Below are 25,105 nucleotides of genomic sequence, written 5' to 3'. Positions count from 1 at the left end.
GAAATATTGTTTTAACGATACAGAGTAATCTGCCAGGGATGTCATCTGCACAAATTTGATTGCCCAAGACACTTTACTGGATGACAGCAGATTGCATTGCAGCTAAAGTTACAAAAGTTGAGCCAGGTTTTTGTCAGATAACCCTGCATTTATTTTTTTGCACAAATTGACATTTCTAGTCATGCATCAAGCTCTGAAATTGAATTTCATTGAACTTGGATTTCTGTTCCATCACCTGATTGTTTTGTTTTAAATTAATTGAGTTTGATCAAATTCCAATTGCAGTGTACAGGACTATATTATACTGCAAAGTTTACAATATCAATGAGAATATATTACTAATAGTTTAGCTTAGCCTTTGCTAACTGTAGCCATCAGAGCAGCTGCACCTCAACTGTGAACTTAATGGTCAAGCAGAAGGCTAAACTATTAGAGGGATAGAGAGAAAATGTTGCTAATAGGCTAAACTATTAGAGAGAGAGAGAAAATGTTGCTAATATGCTAAACTATTAGAGGGATGAGAGACAATGTTGCTAATAGGCTAAACTATTAGAGAGTTAGAGAGAAAATGTTGCTAATAGGCTAAACTATTAGAGAGATAGAGAAAATGTTGCTAATATGCTAAACTATTAGAGAGATAGAGAGAAAATGTTGCTAATATGCTAAACTATTGGAGAGATGGAGAGAAAATGTTGCTAACAGGCTAAACTATGAGAGTGATAGAGAGAAAATGTTGCTAATAGTTTAGCCTTCTGCTAGCCATGAGCTTTTGGCGGCGGTTATCAAAAAGCTCAACTATTAGAAACACTTTCTCTCCATCTCTGAAATGCTTTGCTGTTATTGCAAGACTCTTTTGGATAAGTCCTTCTTTGCAGTGTAGGCATTCAAAAACGGATACGCCCCGAGTTTCTCTTTGCTATGCATGCATGGTTTCTTTACACATCAGGTGTGTAAATGTCTGGCCATTAAGTACTTATTCATAGAAACTCTTCAGCAATCGTTAAAAAACAAGCCAAGATAACTTGTTAGCCAGCGATGGCCGACGTGTCCACAAAAATTAAATTAGTATCGCCCAAAATCACAAATTTTACTCTATTGCTAGGGATTGTAAATATTTGTAAATTATTATTGATATCTTTGGGTTGGTGAAATCACATAAATATTTCTTGTACATATATTGATGTATATATAGTTACCTGTAGATGGTATGTCTGGGCTAATTAGAGTGAGGTGGTATATAAGGAGCTCATTTTGTTTGTGTAGAGTGAAATTATAGAAACATCACCAACAGGTTGTGTCAGAGTGATCAGTTTTCCTTTAATTCATCTTTACATCAACAAAGCACCAACACGGGGCTTAACCTGATACAAGCTTGTCATGAGCTTGCCCTTAATAAAAATAAACTAAATAAATTCATCATACCATTATGTAGGAAAATCAATTACTTGAGGCTTCCCTATTCAAGAATCAGAATAGTTGTACCTTTAAGTAAATAAAGCAGCTGAATCCATAAACAGATTTTCTCTTTCAGAACAACTCAACCTTTAGCTGTAAGGCCAAGTGATATAATAAATAAAAGCAGAACTGATGCACACGGTGAATGCAACGTGAAGTATTGACACAAGCCCAATGGTTATTAACGTCAGACGTTCTTGCTCTTGGGCCGACGATACTGCAGTTGGATGTCCCTTTGCGCCATTGTCAACTCAAAAACTGACTGTTTGGTGGCTACTGCATCTCAAATACTCCACTTCCCTCTAGTGGTGTAACATGTGCACTACATTGCATCCCATCTGAAGAGTAGTTTCAGTTTGGCAGTTCACAAACATTTTGCGCCAGATGATGTTATGTGGATACCATTGATCTTTTTTTTTTTGCCTGTTGTCCATGTCTTCAAGCATAACATTACAGCTCATACTGTAAAATCACACCCTATGTATTTTTTAAACCATCTGGTTTTTCGTCACAGGACTGGTAATCGATTTCTTACTTTACATGTTGACCGGAGCCAGTGTTAATCAAACCGCTAAAAGTAAAGGATCAATAAAAACGTACCTGAGCCAATCTAAGAGACCGTTTGTGATTTGAGCCTCTTATAAGACAACATGACTGTAGAATGCAGTAGAGGTATAACATGTCATGCGAAGGAAAGCATACAAAGAATAGTTTTAAACTGCTGCTTTTCAGTTATCGGTCCAAACGCACATTTAATTAATAGGATGTTACACCATGTTCTGTTTCCATTTGATTTGATGCTCCAACACTTAAGTGTAAAATCGGTCATATTTTTCCACTTTAGCAAATTATTTTACATTTTTATGTTCCATTCTTTGATAAATATGGGCCACGGAACAAGAAGTTTCAGTCTCAGATGCGTGGGGTTCAGGCAGGCCCTCTAGGCCCTGAAACACCCCCTTGGTTGGTTCTTGCCCATTACCCACGGGTAAGAAGCCACACTTAACAGACAGCATTACTCTTTCAGCTGTTCTTTCGTTGTCGGCTGAATGCCAGTCTTGAGGTTGTCAATGTCCTGGACGCGCAATGGTGTCCGCATTTACTGGTCGCCCGCCACAGTTTAATCTGGACTTCATATGAACAGTTTCTGATACACTGTCGAGTCCAGTTACTTGTGAGCGCTCCAAGTTACGCAGCCCATCGTGTAAAAACACAGCCACGTGTGTATTTGTCAAAGGACGACTGTCCACTCTGTCCGTTCGACCTGCGGCACACCATCAGATGTTGATGTCCCGGACATCTGTGGGTGTAGTTGAGAGATCCTGCCCCTCGCTGATGTTCTTAGCTTCCATGGTAACCGAATGTTGCGGTTGTTGTGCCTGTCGGAGACTGGTTTCCAGCAGCGCCTCGATTTGCTCCTGACATGCCCTGAGACAGTCCTGAAAGACACACAGAGAGGGTTCAGGTAAGTTTGTAAATAATAAGAGATTATGTATCTATGTGCACCAACCATGGACAGGCACACCTACCGGGTCACTCCGGATGGTCTGTGCCAGCTGCTCCGTCAGCTTCTGAGACGTCGCGGCATTGCCCGCCATTCTGGTCTGCAGGCCCTCCACTGCTGCCACCATGCTGCCTGCTGCTACCATGGACGGAGGGCTTGCAATAAATTTCACATCTGCAGAGCATCGAGACGGAACGCAATGTTAATATGGCGCACTTTGAAAAGCAAGTGACATTTGATTTTGCACATGTGTTGCATGTTTCATTGCCACCTCAGGATGTCTTCCTGCCAGGTGGCTCAGTTTAAGAGGCGCCGTCTTTATAAACAAACCTAGTGGGAACTTCCACCCCTTTGTGTGTGTATACATATACATACATACATGTATGTATACATACACATATATTAGGAAACCAGTTTTTTTATTTTTATTATTAAGCGGACATTTTTAACACAAGAACCAGGCAGCGAGCGGTGAACAGCTGTGTTTGTGTGGCGTCACTTCCTACTGCTATTGCCGCCCCCCCGGGTGACATGCCCGGTCCGGAACCCCCCTTCACTCCGTCACCGTCGGTCCCTCCTGTCTCACACACACGCTCCTCTCGTTACAGGATCAAACGTGACAATATTAAAATACATATTGGCGTGTTTTTAAATGAACATATAAGCACGAGAGAACAAACTGCTTTTAACTGCAACACTTTATGAGCATAACTTCCTCATGAGGGTTACTGCCACGGTACAGACTCCCTCCAGGTTCCCATGCTTCACCTACATTCCCCTGGGTCCTAAGTCCCTGCATATACAGCTTCTCATCACCCTCTATGTACCAACGTACATTTATAACAAATACCACACATATTACGGTAATCAGCATTGCATATGTGTCTGACCAAAATACCAAAAAATAAATGATTAATTTAAATTATTTTTTTAGAGTTTTTAAAGTGTTTTGTTTGTAATATGTATAATAAGCATCATTTAGTTATCGCTACTGAGAATTTAACAAACATAAAAACATGACTTAGATAGGTTTGCAGTTTTCAAGGTGTATATTTCAAATTGCATCTCTTACACACATGAAGATAAAGATGTGAACCGGCTGAATATCTATTATCAGAATCATTATAACTGTATTATAACTGCTGCTGTGTAAAGGGAATACTGCTGTTAAAAATAACCTTATTTGTTTAAAGTGTTTGCAAACCAAATGTTAAGTGCACAATACACTACTTTTGAATTCATTATTGAACTTTGCGCATAACAATGCGATTAATCGCAAACAAATCATGTGATTAAAAATTGTAATCGTTGCCCAGCACCAATATATATAAAAATTTAAATAAAAACTAAAACACATCTCGTACGTGATGCAGTCCCGTGCTTACCTGTGGCACACAGAGCCACGAAGGTCTGAGCGTGCTTCCTGAGTATGGGCCCGTTCTCTCTCCTGACAGGCAGCCGAGACAGAAAGTGGTCGATGAAGTCGAGGGGGGTCACCGAGGCCAGGTCCCACTTCAGCTTGTTCAAAACCAGCAGCTCCATTTGCTGCATGGACAGAGAGAGGGGAGGGGGGGGCAGAAGAACAGGTTTAAGTGTGATTGAACAGACAGATGCAGGGATTAAGATGGGGATGGAGGGGTGTGTTTTTGTCCATTTGTGGGGATTTTGGGCTTTAAACTGGCACAGCAGGAAAGGTCAGGGGGTCATCAAAACCCATTAGGAAGCCTCCTCTGGGGACCAGGAATGTCCACAATGAACTTCATGACAATGCAGACTTTTGTTTAAGATACTTATAGCCCCAAACGCACTGAAACCGGAAAACAATATGCCTCAATTGATGCTCCTAGGGTGCCCTGAAGGCATCAGATTTTAAATACAAACGCCACAGAATCAGCAGTATTTCACAAAAATAAAAAAAAAATAAAAAAATAAAATAAAAATAAAAATAAAAAGCGCTTTCAGTGCGTTTGGGCCTTTAGTCGTGGCCTCGACTGTTGGGTCGACGTGGTGGAAATGGTCCGGAGTTTACAAAAACGATTAAAAGGACTCCTCTGGGGACCATAACATCCATACCAATACGGCCACTAACCAGAGATGCCTTGATCCGAACAAAGGAGTCTCCTACTTATGAGCTCAGAATTGTTGCAAGACGTCGCGACCTACCAGCAGCTGGGCGGGTGTGACGGAGTTGTCTGTGTAGATGCAGAGCTTCTCTGCGGTGAGTGGGATCGTCTCCTTCAGCTTGGACGCCAGGAACATGCAGGCGGCTCCCAGTACCTGCAGGTGGCTCTTCTTTGTGGGCTCCACCGACAGGAAGCGGTCCATGTAGTTCATGGCCAGGGGGAAGACCTCCTCCTCGCATTTCTGCTCCTCGCACACCTGCACGCACACAAACCAGATACCGATATGAAAAGGCTGACTTTTCTTTTGAGACTAAGAAAAGACACATACATAGCAAGATGGACAAAATGGATCAAGTATTTGTCAGAACAAGAAACTTGGCTGGTAACTTGCCTCACACAGGTTTTTTGACTCCGTTTAGTGTTGATGCTCATTATCTCTTTAGAAGACGAGTACTCTCTTCCAACAGGATGCTACTTCATCTGTGTAAATCTAGATCCAAGCATAAATAATGCTGTATATAGAACCCTTCGAATATATTTTTTGATATCTGATGTTGGGCTGAAATTATGGTTAACACGAGTGACGGACAACATTGTTGGCACGTTGCATGGTTGTTTTGATGCATTTTTTTTTCTCTCTTATTTATCTATTTATGTTTGATTTGTTTTTCTTCCTGGTCTTTCTTTGCCAGGTGCACGATTTATTATCATTTTTTTTCTACTTGTTTGGGATTTGTTTTCCTTTGCTGTAAAAAAAACAATTTAAGTATCAAAGATCCAGATTAAAAAAAAAATAAAAATCATAATAGTCACAGAGGGCGCCACAGAAATCCCTGGCCTTGGGTTACCCTCCCCCATTTACAATGATGCAAATGAGTGAGCTGTACATGTTTTAAATCTAGAGATTAGAGCACTAGTTTCGGCACATACCAAGAGTTCTGAGTTGAGAGGGGGAAAATAATTCATGCTATAAAATAAAAACATTTTTATTGCACATGCAAATGAGGTCACAAATCAGTGTGAACTCTTAAATATTTAAGGAATCCTGTTTTAAGGAGTTTTCATTAGTAGGCTATACTGCAAAAAAGTAAGTCAGCTTTACAACCACGCCAAATTTGTAGGTAGAGCAAGGGTCATGAATCATGAAAAATGGTGTGAGCAGTAAATGCAGTGATGTCGACCGGGCTGAATATGGCTATTTAAGTCATGACAATAAGAAATGTACATACAATATGTACTAACTAAATAACAGATACAATTTCATTGACATAATTAACAGTTTGAGTCAATTACCAACTCAAATCGCTGGTTGCAGCTTCACTACAATCTGTTGTTTTTATTGGTTTTGTGCCACCAACTGAAAACCTCTCAGCAAAAGAAAAAACAAGGTACGGCGACAAAGTCAAGATAGTTCCATTACATTTGACTTTTTTCTATGCATTCCTTGTAGATAAATCCAGAAACCTAAAAAGGTGACATGGCCATTGTTCAGTAGGAAGTAACATTACAGAAGCAGTCAGTCAGGAAAGCACTAGAAACCGTGTCACTCTCAGATTAGTGGTGTGGTTTTGTCATTACATCACTAACCTCTAGGCTGAACGGCCTCGTGCTAAAAAAGAACGCTCATAAACAGTAGATGTCCCAGTAATATGATATACAGTCTAAGAACATGTTTAATGCAGTTTAATTGGAAAGACAGAGCCTTAATGGAGGTCAAACTGGAGAACTTTAAAAGTTCCTCACGTTCAGTCCAGACACAAAGGCATCGCGTGGTCTGCATGCACTGCTCACGACAATAAAAATAATTGTTTAAAATATTGTCGTTTAACAATAAGTTATGTTTGCATCATATGTGGATGTTATCCCCTCACATACAAGTTAAACTGGCACGTGGAAACGGGTATTTAATTGCAACGTAAAGTAAAAGAACGCGTTTGTTAAAGCCATTAGTACTTTTTTAAACTCCATTAACCTTTTAAAAGCAGCGGCATTTTGCCACTCTAACAAGCTACACGTACTTAAACATACAGTATGGACCAGCATCATGCCATGGTGAACCTGTGTAACGTTAATGTATTTCATAGCAACTCCTGTACGTTACTCCAACTGACAACAGAAGCGACCACTCAGTTAAGAAACACCACAGAAAATTATTGTTTTTCGGCAAGACTACATTACGTAACTTGTCGAGGCACTTCTGCGTCGTTGGGACTACTTCGAACTTAAATTCGACATCAATTTACGTCACCTTTGGACAAAAAAAAAGAGTGTATACACCTTTTCTTCCTCTTCTTTTCCCTTCCACAGTATCTACAGTGGCGCTAGAGAGCAGTCTGAATGTACTCCTTTAGTGGATAATTGTTAATAAAGTTACATTGTAGCTTGAATGCCGAATTTACCACGGTCCCTCAATGACTCACAAGAAAGAGCTTCCTGTACCAAGCAACATAGAACTTTACACTTAATCAGAGGACCTTTGAAATCTCCATATTGTGGACGTGGTTCTCTTCGCACAACACGTAACATGATATCGGTGTTTAACTCACCTCCAACATCCAGGTAGCCACTATCCTCCTCATGTACGGAGCTATTTCTCTCTGGACGCATTTGAAGTAGTTGGCAGCGGGGAGGTACTTGTCCTCTGCCCGCAACAGCGCGTGCAGGACGCGGTCATTCAACAGGTTGGAGTCCCGGTAGGCCCTCCGGATGGCGGGCCTGTCCCCCTCGCAGCACAACAACCGGTGATCCATTTAGCCTGCCTGCAGCACTTTGTGTCTGTTTTCTAGCTATTTCCTTTGTGTCACAGTGGTGACGAACCTTAAAATTAGCTTATACTTAGCGAACAACAACGTATTGTTAGCCGCTCCACATGTTGCAGACAAAATCGTCTTACAACTGTCTTTTTAACTCGTGGGAGAATAATACAGACTTTAGTTACAGGTTGGAATAGCTATTTATGTCAAATGTAGTCAATAAAATGAGTCCTTATTTGTCTCCCTCGTCTCCGTTTATTCCTTTCCCGTCAGGCTTTGAGGTACTTTCTTTTGTTTCACAGGACAGAACTACGGGACAGTACGGTGACACAGCTCTCTTCCCACCGGCCATGTGGAACGAGTTTACCTGCTGCGCCGCTTTATCGCTGGACCGCGTCGAGGTAATTTGCATAACATGACGAGGTTCCGGTAAAAAATGTCACAATAAAAGAACACAACATTTTCAGTTTTTTAACAATCGTTGAAGATCACATCATTCATACACCATATTTAAAAGGTCAGCTAACCCACCACATTAGTCCACAAAAACACATACATTTCCAGTTACCTTTCTTGTGAAATCTAGCCATGCAGAAGCTTTATGTGCATTGAGATGATCCTTTTGAAAATATCCACTGTTAGAAATTACATTGAAAAAGTTTGGACTATGTCATAAGGATCATACTGGTGACTGTCGATGATTAAATGTAGCTGTTTACACTCACCTTGGTTTGATGAAGTTCAGTAGTATCATACTACTGAACTACTATGTGTGGCAAATGTGGATAAATAAGACGTGGATATGATATGAAGTAGGTTTGTCAAGAGTTAAACTCTGGAATTTTTTGAAATTATTATTGTAAACTAGCAAATGTTCTACTTTTAATTTAAAGTAGTAAGTTACTTCCGGTGTCAGAGTTAAGACTGTCTAGCTTGATTCTGAAACACACGCACAAACACACACGGAGAGAGAGAGAGAGAGAGAGAGAGAGAGAGAGAGAGAGAGAGAGAGAGAGAGAGAGAGAGAGAGAGAGAGAGAGAGAGAGAGAGAGAGAGAGAGAGAGAGAGAGGGGTGGGGGGCAAAATACCAAATGATGAAAATGAAAGCTCCAACAAACAAAAACCTTCTGAGATCAAGAGGGAGGATATTTCACAGTTTAGGGGCAGAAAACAGCCTAATGGAGAACTCTCCTAATGGAATCTTTGACTGATACTCAAAGATTCCATTATATAAGGCTTGATTATTTTAGCTATATGAATAGTGTGGATGTACACTACTACACCCAGAGGTAGCATTAAAAAAATCTTACATAAATAAAACATACAAGGTAGATTACTGATTTTTACGGTTTCATTTAGTTTAAAAATGTTTTAATCCCTTAAACATTGAGGTTGGTGAGACAATGTTGGTATGTGAGCTTGTGTAAAGACAAATAATAATAAGGCCATGAAATCTCTCTTGAGGAACTCCACCATCTGTGAACTTGGCTGCTGATGAAATAATGAATTATATGTATAAAATATATATACATATATTTCATTATTCATATATATATTTGACTGCATGTGTCATTTTGCTGAGAAGCTCCTGGCCAGCTCTTTCAGTGTGTTTGCATCTTCTTGTCTCTGTGTGGGTTTCCTCTGGTTATCTCCACAGTCCAAAGACTGAAAATAGTCCCAAGCGAATGCACAAAAACCCTGAGTTTCTGAGCCAATCTAAAATGGAGCTGGGTAGTGTGAGGAGCCACTGTCTCTTGGGAGAGTGTTTCCCCATTCTGTCCGCCCGTTTCAATGTTTTCTCTAAAATACAGTATATCCTCAGTGTCAGTTAACATGAAAACACAGGACTCTCCCGGGACCAATAGGTTACAGTATCTTACGTTTTAATTGTGTCAAAGTCGTTTCTGATAAATAATGTTTTGCCCATCATTTTGGCATGGGGGACGGGTCTACAAGACAAACTAGTTAGAGTCCTATGTATTCACAGTTGTTCTTGAGTAGAAGTGCATAAGTAGTACCAGCAAACTGCTTGAAGTATACTGTAGTGTAGCAGAAGTATAACGTTGCATCAGTTGGAAATACTCAAGTAAAGTGCAATCTTTTCAGAATTGCACAATACTTAAAGTTATTTCCAGGTACTTCAATTTTATGTTGATTTTGGCGGTCCCTGTGGACAAAAGCGGTAGTGTTTATCAAGCACCAGAGTCACTTTAAAAAAAGTCTAACTTTACTGCAGCAGGGGTCTGACAGTCTGCCCTCCTCATTCCTGGTTCTGGTTCTCAAGGGCCTCCCTTCTCTCCATTGGGCCCAGCAATACGGCCAGCGTGGTGTCTGTGTTGGCGGAGCAGCGAGGCGAAGCTCTGTTCCTGGCTGGAGGATGAGCTTGGGAATTGAATGGTTCTTTCCAACGTTTTTACATACATAAGCTTGTACCTTTAACTTTTTATCATCCAAGCTGTATGGTCATTGTCTACGGGAAAAATCTAAGTGACATTTAAATAACAAAATAATTTCTCCTACTTTTCAACTCCATTGGAACCAATAGGACTTAGAGGAGCTAGTTAGGGGAGTCAGTATGGAGAGATGGACTAACCCATTGTTGGTTATGGTCTTTTTATGGGATTTGTTGATAATAAATGAAAAAAAGAATAATATCACAAGCCTTATCATGTAAACATTGGGTACATTAGGCAACGAAACACGCAAGGCATAGTATTATTTTTGTGTTGAAACTGAACGCACCTCAAAAACGTGTGGAAATATATTGTCTGTCTGCGTCTGTTAGACTGGCAACCTCCCCAGGATGGACAATTCCTCTCACACAATGCATGCTGGGATATGCTCCAGCAACTCATGAGCCTAACACCGGTAGAAAAGGATAGAAAATTCACAGTCTATTAGGAATAAGTGCAGACAAAATTTCACATGTCCTGCCTCCCATAGATCTACAGTCTGAAGACCACAATCCAATTGAATAACAGCGTGTTGCTGGTCTTGCTAGAGACGGCGACAGAATTCTACGTAGCTATGTCTCTCCCTGTCTGTGTGTGTGGCCTCTAACCTCAGTTCCTCGGGGTGGCCGGGTCCAGGGTCATACCCTGGACACCGCACACAATGGTGGCCTATAGCTTCTATTGATTCATCGTGATTGATCCCTCTTACAATGGAGACTGATCCGCCATGATCAGCTTCGCTAGCCTTCTGGTACGTCGTCCACTAATGCTGCAGGACGGGCCTTTGGCCTGCAGAGTGTCAGAACAGGGCTCAGTGAAAATATTACAATGGTATCAATAGTTCTCGCTTCAGGCAATAAGCATCCAGGAATAGACAGGTTCTAGTTTCTACCATACCGTGTATGCACACTTGCTGACAAGAATTTGATGAGTTAATGGTTGTATTTACCATCCGAAATGCTTATCTGTTTCTTTGATCCAAAATATATAAATGTTCAGTATTGCATTCCACTTATCGTCCAAATAAACCTGCATTCACAGGTTTACAAAGATGCAAACTAAGATCAGAGCAGGTGTGGAATGAAAGAGACGGGGCTGATGAATGTGGTGGCAGCTACAGAGAGCACACAGAGGTCTCCATGCTGAGGAATCTAACCTTACCATCCTTCACTGGAGATAAATGAAAAGAAATGGACCTGACAGAATGACTTCACAGAGGCAGAAAGGGAGAGTAATGGACGAAAATAGCAGCTCACTGGTGCTGGATCTTTTAAATTAAAGCTGTTGACTAACATGTCTTTTTTGTTTTTTTGCTATTAAATTGACATGAGTTACATGCAAACAAAGACAATTATTAATTCTTCCTCCAACCTAGTTACTTAATTAAACACTAAAAGTCTATTCAGCAAGGTGACCAGCCAAAACTATGTCGTGTCTGGAAACCTGGATATAATCAGGCGGCAATCTCTAAAAAGTAAAGCCAATGAGGAAGTGCCTTCAATTTGCATTCTATCTAATGGCCACTCCTCTGGTTGCAAAAAGAGTTCTGGTTGTATAGAAGTCTATGAGAAAATGACTCTACTTCTCTCTTGATTTATTACCTCAGTAAACATTGTAAACATGAGTTTATGGTCTCAATCTCTAGTTTCAAGTCTTCTTCAATACAGCATGATGTTCATTCAGTAAATTATGGTCCATTTAGAGTCAAACAGACCACAAAGCAGGGGATGCTTTAGGGCGGGGCTACATTGTGATTGACAGCTCACTACCATGGTGTTGTCCTGTCTGGGAGTTGTGTGCCTTATAATGTTATTGCCAGTGTTTGGTTGCACTGAGCTCCAACCTCTCCTGTCACTTCTGGTTCCAAAAAGACGAGATGGTCACCGACAAAAATGCTGAACTCGAACGTCAAAATAGTAGTCCACAAACCAAATAGGTGACGTCACGGTGACTACGTCCACTTACACTTATGTATACAGTCTATAGATATAATATATACATTGACAAATACATTTACAGTTATTAATTCTGGTAAAAATTAAACAGGTGACTGGAGTAAAAACTGTAAAATGTCATTGTTATTGCTGGGTAGATGGAAGTCTCATGTTTTCTTCATGAGAATTGTTTTGCTGAAGCATATCAAAGCAGATTAGAGCAAGGAAAATAATAGAAAACTGGAACATAATGCAAAAGGAGACAGTCCTCCTAAAAATGATAGAATCAGTCATTTCAGCAAGTGCCTCAAAATTACAAATATTGTTGATCTAGTTGCAATTTTAATCCTGACTCTTGTTCATCTGTAGCAAAGGAGGAAGTCAAGTGACGCCATTATAGAGTCGGTAGAAGGAGGACGCTGGGTTGGAGGAATGGGTCAACAAAACATTGTTCTTTTTAATTTGATTCTAATTTCCTACCGCGTGTCAGCTTGGGCGTCTGTTAATTATGACCATGGTCTTTCCTAAATCCTGATCAAACCTTAATAGCGTTGGCCAAATGGCTAAGCACAAAAGATTAGATCTGATAGTAGAATCAGCTGCTAATGAAGTAGAAGTGCTACACAACAGACAGCGTCCCACACCCCCTGTATGTGTGTGTGTGTCAAGGGAAGGAAAGACTCTCCCAGTGGGTCCTCAAGTGCGTCAGCGCCTTTTAAGTCCATGAATGGTCTGGTATCACGGCTATCAATTCTGGACACCAGCACAGAGAACGGACCAGGACTTCTTCTCAAAGAATCTCCCCTTCATCCCCCACCACCAGCCCCCAACTCAATTCCTAACGGGGGGAATTGAAACCAAAGAATGTACTGCAATATGTTAGGGAACAATTGACAGCACTAACATTCTCTCTTTTTTTAAAGGGTGCTTTTTCAAGTGTGTCATGCTTTAATTTGAAATAGGCAGTGTGATGGCTGTATTCTTATTGGTTGTAAAAATGTGTGTTGTAAAACCTTGTATCACCCACTACATATACACTTTTTTTCTTAATCTAGAAGTGTAAGACAATATGAGGAGAAACATTCTTAAGAATCTAAATCCATGGTGCCTTGGACCTGTTTACCATGATGTTTATGCAGAGCCGTTCCCGATCCATTTGGTGCACTCGGCAAGATTTTAGCTGGTGCACCTTGAGTCGGATCCACCACCAATCATTGTGTTCACACACTCACACTGAAACTGCACGGCTTTATGTCTTTGAGATTAAGCTATGCAGATCACACCTAAAAGAAAACCTCTACTTCTCATAATTATATTGTAAGTTATCCGCAAAAAAACAGAGTAGGCTTTCCTACTTGCCCTAATGAATTTAAGGTGTGAGTTACTGAAGTTAACTCTAGCCATTTATTAGCTATTGGGATGATGCTGTGGGAAACCCATAATATAGTCACTATTCAAAAGAGTACAAAGTTATGTTGTAGTGGGATTTTTTGTAGTATTTCAAAATAAGAGTATTTAAATAGTATTAGTGAAAAATAGTCAAATCTGCGTCATAGACTTTCATGCAGTCATTTCAGATTTTTTAAATTTTCAGGCTTGTTTTATGTATTTCAAGCTAGGAGGGAGATATACGTTTCTAAAACGTTACTTTTTATAAAATGTTACTTTTCTAAAACATTATGTTTCTACTTGTACAATGTACAGTGGATTCGAGGACACGCTCCAACAATGCTTTAATAATAGTCAGTTGTTATTTTATTAGCAGTTGGCATGTGTGTAGCCTGAAATTCCCAGTTTTTCACACTGATTTTAAACAGTAGACTTGCAGTAGATACATTAACGCATTGTATCTTGTTAGCAAGCTTTTTGTTGAGATGAAGCAGGAAGTCATTGCACCCTATTAACCTCCTAACTCCAGCGCTAACTATGCCTAAATGTCATAACAAGAGATTGTTTAAAGTGGAACTCAAACTGCTTTGGAGTTTGTGGGAGATCCTTTTACCTTTAGCTAACACAGCATTTTGCCCTTTCTCCCACAGTCCTTCTCAGTTTCAGTTTGCTGTTTTTAAGCTAACCTTGGTAGCATGTTCTTAGCTGCAGCAACTGCTTTACTAAAGAAATGCTAACAATATATGGAAGATAAGGGTATACAATATTTATTTTGTCTCATATAAGGGTATAAAACCAGTACACTTGCAAATCATTAAAGCCTTTAACACACTTCTAAATCTTGACAAGTCTGCTACTGACCCTGAACCTAAAGCAGTAGCATCACTGTTATAAATGGTACAATGTGAATGTAGCCAAGAAGAAAGAGTTGAAAGAAAAGAAAGCGATGGTTTCCCCATAAAAGCTTTCTAAACCGAGGGTACAAACACAATGGACCACGATGAAAAGATGGATAGAGTAATTGTCCTGTTAAGTGATCCGAAAAGACAGGGAGGGGGTGGAGTGGACGGCGGGGTGTGTGCAAATGTATGTGTGTGTGTGTGTGTGTTTGTGTGACACAGCACACTGAGAGGCCAAGGGTGCTAACAAGAGGAAAACCCCAAGACAATACACCCCTCAGTGGGTGCCCCTCACTCTGTCTCTACAAACCCAAAAGACATTGAGAAGGAGGGTTTGGATACCAGGAAACCAGGATCTGTACTTATTCCTCATCTGCAGTCAGTGTGGTCTACCAAGTATACTGTGATCAGTTTCACTGATTAGCCTATGTTCTAGGAAAGATCAGCACTACATTTATTTCCTTTTTTGCTTTTTTTGTTGGACGGAATTTTGTCTCAATTTATTCTACACTCAGTGACCAGTTTATAAGGTACACATGCAGAGTCTAATGTGATCCAATACGACAGCTCAGCAATAAATTCTGCTTGAAGATATTAATGTTCAATTTAATTGAGACGGTTCAGGAAGGTATTGATTTACCAAATTGTATCAATATGTTTGTGGAGTTCTGCATGAATCAGGTTCTAAACCCGGATAATACGTTAACAGACACTACGTTAAGAGACTATAGGGAGAGGAATGCTTGAGCGAACAACTTGTTCAACTTTAATGGTCTTCGACCTCATTTTGCTTCTTTCCACGGTTTCAGGATTCCTTCTCATGTCAAACAAAAAGTACTTCCTGCTGTCCTCACCGTGTGTGCATGTGTACCCAGTGTACACCAGTGTGAACCACCATCAGGGCTTTTGAAGAAGGAAAGATACTATCACTGGATTCTCAGGAACTTCAACCACTCACATTCCTGTTAGATTCCGTCTTTCCTCACCTCGTTGTTCCTCAGGGACTAAATATAGAAAAAAAATTGGACACAAGAAAGTGCTTCAGTTTCGCACCAAGTTGAAGACAGATTTTTAAGGACAAAATATGGCAGTTAAAAAGAAAAAGTTACATTAATTAGATATTTGAGATCGATTTGAGTATTCAAAGTTTGAAACTGCTGACAAATTTGACTTTATTTGTGACAGCTGACATTATGTAATGTGTATTTAAAACACCCAATAAAAACATGTCTCCCAAGATTTTACTCGTCAGGGTTGGAAAGTCCCTTAAACTCCTGTCTGCTCTGTAAATCACTTTGAGGAAGAATCAGACATCAAAAGGGAGGAATTTATATTTTATATTTTTTATGAAGGTGCCCCCTAGCTTGGCATTAATTCTACAGAATATCGTCTACATAGAAGGAGAACTTATTTTGTTACAGCCAGTCGAATTCTCAAGGAAAAAGGTATTACAAGACAGGACGGGCCAGGGCTAGCTGGTTAGCATGGTTAGCATTTCAGTAGATATCTCTGCAACACAACACACAGACGTCTTTGTCATGACGTCAACGCTGTATCCTCTTAACGTTTTGTTGATAATGTTTTTTGAATGTTTTAAACTAAAATTATAGCCATATCTCACACACTGCCCCTTTAAACCAGCACTAATCAATTTTGTTATTGAGAAATGCACGAGAGCTGCAGTCTTTCAGTTCATTGTTTTGTTTTGTTTTGGCCCGTAACCTTAACGGTTAAAGAGAGACATATAGTTCCCTCAGGTTGTTGGTTGAGACCAAAAACAGAGTTAGAAGAGATTGAATTTACATTCATCAGGTGGACACAACGCAACTCCAAATTAATGCTTATGTTGTTCTGAGGTTGTCTAATGCTGTACATATTAATAATTGGGGTATATACTGTAAATTATAACATAAATATAATAATATATCATTTAAATGTTTGTTTTTTTTACTACTTTTACTATTACTATTACTGCTAATATCATTACTGCTTCTCGTCGTGATACTGTAAAAATGTATGTAACGAGAAGGGGAGGAAGGAAAAAACGCTAAAATATGTACTCCAATGCTTCATTTAAGTCGAGGTTACTCTGCACACGCAAGTCGATTGTTATTAAAATTAATTAGTTATATGTGTGTTGGTGTGGTACTTCAGGAAGTCTAAAGTTTAGATCATATGTTGGGTGAAAAATGTTCAGCAAATATGAAACCTGGAGTTTTTCTTTAGACAGTGTCCGTTTTATTTTGTTCCCCCTGAGTTTAATATTTTTTGATAAAGTGTGTGAAGGAGCCTCTCCTCCCAAGCTGCAGTTCAACCCAGCAGCAAATGGTAGGTCAGGACAGGGAGGGGGGGGGGGGGGTTGACCTCTGAACTTTTGTCTCTCTCTCTGTCTAATCCTTGACAGCCATGAATCTAGGAGCTGAGAGAGATGCATGGCTGGAAACCCCCTTCAGCCCTCCGCTGCACTCTTTACTCCTCTCCTTCCTCTTTCTGCTCCCCCCCACACCCCTCCCATGACCCATTACTTCCCCCTCTTTCTCCCCTGCCATAACCTCCCAACAACCCCCCCGCCCGTCTCCTCTTTTCCCAGTTAGAGCATCTGGTTGAGTTTGCCTGCACTGGGTTTTGGATTAATGAGATTTTGATTCCCGTATAAATCAGTGCTCAAAGTATCATGGGACATTAAAACTCTGTGTTAACAGCTGTTTCAGGTAATTTTCCGCTTTCTACAGAGCTAGCCTATAGCAGCTACACCGGCTTCCTGTCTTTGTGCTAAGCTAGGCTAACCAATTCTTGGACCGATTGTGTCTCTGTTCAGGATGCACGGAAACCGATATGAATCTGATATCAATAATGTGTCACGGGAGTTCACGGTTAGGACCCAATAGCAAGACCACAGGAGACAGAAGTTGGTATAAACAGGTTTTATTTAGCCTGAATAAAGACAGGAAGGTGCGATGTCCCATGGCTCGACACCAGAGAGTCGGCAGATTGACGGTGTGATGTCCCGTGGCTCGACACCGGAGGGCAGGCAGCTCGACGGTGTGATGTCCCGTGGCTCGACACCGGAGGGCAGGCAGCTCGACGGTGTGATGTCCCGTGGCTCAACACCGGAGGGTAGGCAGAGTGGCGGTGTGAGTCGTGGCTCGACACCGGAGGGCAGGCAGAGCGGCGGAAGGCAGACAAAACCAAAACGATTGTGCAATGTATTATTTTACTATCGGTTGATGATTGGAGATTTTGTCCAGTAGCTTCACGCTCTCTTGTTTCGCTAACTAACAAACTAACAAAAAAAAATTGCTCTATTTGTGAATTTACACACCACACTAATGTTCATCAAGCAGAGCTCTGTAATTCTTGTCCGAGAGGTCCTTGGGTTGTTGGCGACGTCCCTGAGCAGCGCATTCTCACTCCCAAGTCGCAAATACGGAAGTGTGTTCAGCAGCCCTAGGCGCCAAAATCTGGCCGTAGTTATGGTGGGAGTAAAGGAGGAAGCCAGGTGATGCGGTATAAAAAAAACATGAAGTCCGTGTAGGCGCGAGAGTTGGGGTGGATGGGTCAAAAAACACGGGACTTTGTTCCCACGTGAAACCATAAATCAACGTTGACTTATTTTAAGTTACGTAGTGCATTTAACTTACCCCGTGGACGTAAGGTACTCAGCGTAACGTAGTTAACTACGTAACAAACAAACTTGTTTTTAACCCATCCAAAATGTTTTCCCAAACCTAACCATTTACTTTTGTTGCTGCCATTTGAAAAGGCAGAGTTAAAAGTGACACACGTAAAAACGGAAGTTTATTTTGAAAAGACAAACAATTGTAAGAATGTACTCCTTTTGACCTTGATATCCCAGTGATTGAACCAACTGCACTCATGAACTAACAATATGTGTGTATTTTGCATGGTGCATATGGCAATAAACAATTTGAACTTAAATACATCTATAATTTCGCAGCACTCTCTCTCTCTCTCTCTATCTCACCCACCCTCTCTGTGTTTGTTCTCGCCTCCTATGTGTGTGAATGGTGTGTCATCGTTCAGGTCTCCATGGTGGAGGGGAGGCTGTGCGGCTCAGGTCCTACCAGTTTGGCAACACCTGAAGTTACTCAATGTCCTCTCGGATCCATTCTTCATACATGTTTACAATCTCTCTATAATTATCTCTATTGCATGTCTGTCCATCCTGTGAGAGGCATCCCTCAGTTGCTCTGGGTTTCTTCCATTATTTCCCCGTTTAAGTTTTTTTTTGGGGGGGGGGGGGACACTTTCTTGCATTCTGTTTTTTTCCTTTGGAGTCCAGCTATTTCCTTCTTTTGTCTTTCTTTTTTTTTTTTGTTACCAGTTTGAGTGCTGGTTGCTGCCAGATAGTGCTATAGGGATGCCAGAGAGTTAGCCTCTATTCAGTATGATTTCTTCTAACTTCACACATTTTGCTTGTGAAGTTGTGCTTTTGTTACTATCACGTGTAACGAAATTGGAGTTATTTTGGGCATCCAGAATTTTAGAACATCTGGTTCACTCTCTCATAGACAATCAGTTTTAATATGTTTTATTAGCACAAGTGTTACAGACAATATTGCCAAAGCGTCAAGTCAATACAAGACCACTAACAGTTTCAATGAAACACATAAAAGATCTACACTTGACATCAATGTGAAAGTGACCTCAGTTTGTTCACAAATAGATAATGAGCACCGACAGTGACAGTGACACTTACTCAAGACAGCAGATGTCAAATAAAAGTGGTTGGAGAAATGATGACACCGGCACAATGCGTTACAATCACCATTTTATCAGACAGGAGATTAGTGTGTAGTTATGTCATTACATATGTCATTATGCAACAGTCCACATGCATATGCTCCTTATCCATAATCCTTAAATGAACAATAGGATATCCTCATAGGATTAACACTGAACAACATATGTTTAATATCCTAAACACACACACAGTCCATAACCGGCGTTAAGCACGTCCCCCATTTTCCTAAACACTGGTTCAATAAGCAGATGACTGGTTCCTCTTGGCCCACTTATAGAACAATAGGCAGACTAAAGGTCACATACACAGGACTGTGGGAAGAGAGAGCGAAGGCTGGAGGGATGGGTGAAGGGAGCTGGGAGGTAGATGAAGGGCAGACATGGGGGGGTGGGTAATTTAGAAGCTCAGGCGAGGGAGGAAGAAATAATGATGCTGATGTCAATCATAATTGTCTGGACATATCAATGGGCCTAATCTTTCAGTGACCCTTTGACCTTTCCACTGCTCCTGTGTTTCTTGATCCGTCAGGCGTCGTTTTCTGCTATGTTGTCGTGTTCCCAGATGTAAAGTGGAATCATCCATCAATATATTTTGAATGAATACAGAGCTTTTGTTTGTCTCGGGCGCGAGTAGCTTTTGTTAGTTAGCTAACGTAGTTCTGTGTGACGAAGCTAACTGTGCAATTTGAGTACAAAGCAATCCTTCCATTCAAATAGATCATCTGCTGTTGTTGTAGATGTGTCTACGTCCCTGTCTCTGGTGTATGCTTCAGCCTGTTTTTCTTAATTTCATTTTATGAAGTGGATTTGTATGCGGCCTGTTATGCACTGCAAATCATTGCTCATCGAGTTGCAGAGATAAAAGCAAGCTGGAGAGGGATGCATGGGTATAAGTGGGAGAGAGAATGAGCACAGTATATGCATCACAGGGAAAAACTGTCGGCGTGTATCCTCTGAACTTTTGTTATCTCATGTTATCAGTCCATTGTAAATACCCTATTCATAAAACAGCACTGTTTTACATAGAGCACAAGAGTTAGGGTGTGTCATTGTGAAAGACACACTGACACTTTAAACCTACTGGTTCCTTAAGACCAAACAGGAAGCCCATATATGGAGTTCCTTTACGTTTTTTTTACTTTCTTCTGCTTTTTAATGCACACAAATCATCACTTCTTGTCTGTAAACTTAGAGAACTTGTTTAAGATTGGAAACAGACATTTTAGCCTAACCCAGTCGCCATAAAATGTTGGCATTGTACGTTTCTGCAAAACACGAGATACATTGAATGAATCTAAAATACGTTTCATAAATATGTTTCATATCTGCCTCGTATCATGCTTGCATAAATGCACAATGTCACAGGGTTAACGTTCTGAGACGATTTGTTAAGTTTAGGCAACAAAACTGCTTAAACGTAATAACGTAACGTACAACCATAACAACGCAACATAACAGCCGTACCAACATAACAACGTAGCATAAAAACGGAACCACGTAATAATAATAATAATAAATAAATAAATAATCGTATAATTGCGACATCCTTACTTAACGTTACGTAACAAGCATAACAAAGTTAACGTAACAGGTGTAAAGTGAAAGTTTACTTTTGGTTTCACATGGAACACAGACAGCGGCCTCCTGGGTGAAAGTCCTGTGTTTGTTTGTAACAAGGTAACTAGTGTAAATAAATTATAACTGTCCATAGCGGACTTTCTTATGTAACGTTATGTAACATGTGTAACAACGTAACATGCGTTAGGTAAACTTGTGGTTTCACATGTGACACAAACAGCAGTCTCCTGGGTAAAAGTCCTGTCATTGTTTGAACCGCCCGCCTGCCATTAGTAGACTTTTTTACATGTTACACTTATTATTATACCACATGACATTCATACCCCGTAAGTGACGCTCAAAATACTACGCCACTTTCTCTGACTGAATGCAAAAAATGTCGACATTCAACATATACAGGGTTCGCATAAATGTACACTGCCAACATTTTTTATGGCGACTGGGTTGTTTTAGCCACATACTGCAAATGCTCGTTGATTTAAAAGTTTCCCTTACATATAAAAGTGTTTTATTTAAAAGTGTTAGTAAATCCATCAAATTCCTAAGAGCCAAACAGTATGATATGTCCAAGTTTATTGCAAGACATGTTGGTAAAAATAGCTCTTAGTGTGGGCCTCAAACCATCAACTGTCCAATCACAAGCAAATTTTTTCTGGGATTTTTTGAAATAGGAAATTACATGAAGGCAAAAAGACATGAAATCTGTGACGGTGAATGATAAAACCATGCTGTATATTTTTTTTAGTGCTGGGCAAGTTAACGCGTTAATTTCGCGTTAACGCATTCATTAATTAACGCCGACAATTATTTTATCGTGCGTTAACGCATTTCTTTAAATTTATTAATAATTATTATTTATTTTTTAATTATTATTATTATTTTTTTTTTTTTAATTGAAAGACAAGAGAATACATATACATAACAACAAGAGGATGACAAGAACAGTGGGATAAAAGCCAGCAAACATCCTTTCAGTTGTGTGTGTGTGTGTGTGTGTGTGTGTGTGTGTGTGTGTGTGTGTGTGTGTGTGTGTGTGTCCTTGAGCCTTTTGAGATGGGAAAAATAATAATAATAATAATAATAATTAAAAAACCAACAAAAAAAAACAGGTAAGTATTTTTAATTTATTATTATTGTAACAGACTGTCTCATGTTTATCGTTTTGTATTGGAGATATGATGTCCCTTCAGGGTTGCCGTAGAGAAAAGGCGACTTCCGCTTCTGGTCGAGGGAGGGGGGGGTCAGAAAGAGAGAAGTTGCACCAGCTGTTGCTCTCCCTGGAGACTACTGGACATCGCTGCGGTCAACTCAGCAGAAACTTACACTTTAGTGCACCTATATGCTGAAATTCACGGCAAACGCATTTAAACGGCACAGATCGGGAGCGAGCGAAGGACTTTGAAAGTTAGCGGAAACATTAAGGTGAGACAACATCCGGTTTCTTCAGACGAACATCCGGTTTTCAGAATAAGATGCCAACAAAGTAGGAATTATATTCACATTAAGTATAAAACATGCTACCTGCATCTCGTGAACCAAATGTTATTGACCTTTTGTTCATATAGCAGTACTTTTAAAATAAAAGTGCGCAATACACTACTTTTGAATTCATTATTGAACTTAATCGCAAAAAATCCATACGATTAATCGCGATTAAATATTTTAATCGCGATTAAATATTTTAATCGTTGCCCAGCACTAATTTTTTTGTATTTTATGTTGAATTTATTGACAAATGTTTCTCACCCTGCATCATGTCTTACAAGTAGACATATACATAACATGCTGCAGGAGTTTTTCGATGTGTACACAATCAGGTGCACAGATATGCTAATACTTTGTACACAGTGTGACAAAGGAAGGGAAGATTTGAGAAGTGCGTGGGTGTGGAAGTATGTGTTCTCGAAAAGTGGGCCTCACCTACAGTCACATGGTTATAGAGGCAGTCAGTTCAGTAACCTGCTTTGATTCAATGCGTGCACAGTAAATGTTCTCTAAAAAGTGTGAGGATATTGTAGTAAAACCATCCTGTTGTGAAAATACCAAAATTCGAGACTTCAAAATGGAAGTCTACAAACCAGTGGGTGGGGTCACAGTGACTACTTCCACTTCTTCTATACAATCTATAGTTTATTACCAAGCAACACTAGCTGAATATGTATAAAAGGTATGCACATGATGTCATTGTATCGCCAGAATTGTCCTTGAAGCAAGTCCCCCGTCTTTCTTGTGGAGCAGCTCAGTAGCTAATGAATGTAGTGGTTTTTTTTTCAAACTAACTGTTCCCCTGTGTGCGCCTCACCATCTTCTCTTTGTCGTGTTAACACAGAAGTGTGGGCTCGTGGAGCAGCTGAATGCTGAGAGGACAGGAAAGAATGAGCCTATTAAGCCTTCGCCTCTCACCACAACCAAAGACAATGATGTCAGCTGATGCCAGCTGCCCGCCTGGCAACCAGCCTGGCTTGTGGCATGTAATTCAGAGGAGGCAAAGTTTTATAGTTGTCCAGTGAACCATAGACGGGTTGGCCTTGCTGAACAGCGAAGGCTCACCGCCTGTTTAATAATGTGCGTGTGTTTATTTTGGTTTTCTGAACAGCCTGTTTGGTTGGATTAAAAAGCGTCAGACTCTTTGACAGTTTTGAAAAAGTACAGCATAGTGTACAATGTAAACAAATTTCCCCCTGGGGATGAATAAAGTATCTATCTATCTATCTAATACAGGAAGCTCTGCTTGTGTGTGTCATGTATTTAAGATCTCAATGGTCTTTGATTTTTCTTTTTTTACTACACGGTGCTGCCAATGAAAAGCGGACCATAAAGCAGAAAAAGGAGGGCCAGGGCTGAACTATCATGTTTAACTATCACTATAACTTGTCACTTTGGATAAGAGGTAGACTTTAGCAGGAAAGCTAATGTTGTTTTTTGTTAAAAGTCTGTGGCTCTTGTGTTGTCTAGAGGGGCTGCTGTACCAGAATGGTATCCTGTCAAATGAATGAAAATCTACAAGATACCTTCAGGAAACCAATAAATATAAAATACAAATTTCAGATTTTTCTCAAAGGTGAACATAGAACGAGTGATTTATGTTGCTACATTGCTGTAGCAGACCAAAAATATACAATTCCATTACAGTGGTTTATGTGGGCTGTACTATTTATCAACATTACCTTATTTATGTGCATGTAACGTAAAGGTATCATTCTTTCTGAGAAAGAGAGAAGATGATTGATATCCATCTCAAGTTTGTATGGAGCTGGACTCAGGATGTGGTTCGCCTAACTTAGCATAAAGACTGGAAGCAGGGGGAAACAGCTAGCCTGCCTCTGTCCGAGGTTCTACCAACAGCTCTAAAGCTCACTAATGTTGCTTTACAGAAATGTAAAAACAACACTGTCATTTTATGGTGGGACTATTTCTTGATGAACAAGAGTACGTCTGTGCAGCATCTCCAGCTATAGTGCAGTTGTACAACTTCAATGTGACGAGATTCTTGGAAGCTGCACAGTCACCAAGAGACAGTTCCAGCACGTAACTCCCCATTAAACCACAAGCTACATTCTTGTTTATGTACCAAATAAATACACAATACACAATATTTGAACTTTGGACAGAGCCAGAGCTACGCTAGCTGTTTCCTCCAGCTTTCAGCTAGTCTTTATGCTAAGCAAAGCTAACCCCGTCCTAAACCCAGCTTTTAAAGTCTGAGTGAAATGGAAGGAGACAGAGCATCTTTAGCTTCTGTACTGTGACGTAAAGGTGTACAGTTACAAGAGGGACTTGTCATCTAAAAATGGAGTGGGCCTAGAAAATAGCGCGATACGGACCCACAGAGGATACAGAGAAAGTTGCAGATTGATTGATGGATAGATTGTATGGTATTATTGCTTGAAGATGGTTGGCACTAGCTCACATCATATTTTGTTTTGCTTTTGATTGGATTTGGATTTTGAGGAACAAGGATTTTGAAATTAAAATAGAGAGAACTAAAAAAAATAATTTGATTTTTTTTTTTTAAGTATTCACGTATATATTTTTAAATAGGTGCACGATGGTTCAAAAATGGTTCAAAGGGTATTTTATGTTTTATCTCGACTTAGAAGGAAAGCAAATCGATGTATCCCAAAATGCTGAACCATTCTTTTACGTAACAACACGTCCATAACCCAACAAAAGAAGGGACAGACTAAGACATCAATGCTGGTTATGAGAGTACAGATACAATAAAGACTTTTTAGAACACAGGGGGCAAACCT

The 25,105-nt window shown here is 40.1% G+C and overlaps 1 protein-coding gene and 1 long non-coding RNA gene across 3 annotated transcripts; one reads left to right on the top strand and one right to left on the bottom strand.

The window, feature by feature from the left end:
* Window positions 1-1,292: 1,292 nt before the first annotated feature.
* Window positions 1,293-8,214, bottom strand: LOC142931849 (G1/S-specific cyclin-D1-like). The gene is made up of 5 exons (XM_076075971.1): window positions 7,629-8,214; window positions 5,123-5,338; window positions 4,345-4,504; window positions 2,985-3,133; window positions 1,293-2,894 (listed from the first exon to the last, which is right to left on the bottom strand). Exons 1-5 carry the CDS (start codon window positions 7,830-7,832, stop codon window positions 2,733-2,735), a joined length of 891 nt encoding a protein of 296 aa, XP_075932086.1. The 5' UTR covers window positions 7,833-8,214; the 3' UTR covers window positions 1,293-2,732.
* Window positions 7,269-24,177, top strand: LOC142931859 (uncharacterized). 2 transcript variants are annotated; one of them, XR_012947423.1, is made up of 3 exons: window positions 7,269-7,823; window positions 8,138-8,236; window positions 23,182-24,177. It is a non-coding gene; the product is annotated as an uncharacterized LOC142931859 (long non-coding RNA). The 2 variants fall into 2 exon arrangements; XR_012947424.1 differs by lacking the exon at window positions 23,182-24,177 and adding an exon at window positions 15,320-15,749.
* Window positions 24,178-25,105: the final 928 nt, after the last annotated feature.

The sequence above is a fragment of the Anarhichas minor genome, unplaced genomic scaffold (assembly GCF_050575085.1).
Source record: "Anarhichas minor isolate MPS153535 unplaced genomic scaffold, ASM5057508v1 ptg000005l, whole genome shotgun sequence".
Taxonomy (NCBI): Eukaryota; Metazoa; Chordata; class Actinopteri; order Perciformes; family Anarhichadidae; genus Anarhichas; species Anarhichas minor.
This window is presented reverse-complemented; position numbering and strand designations above follow the sequence as displayed.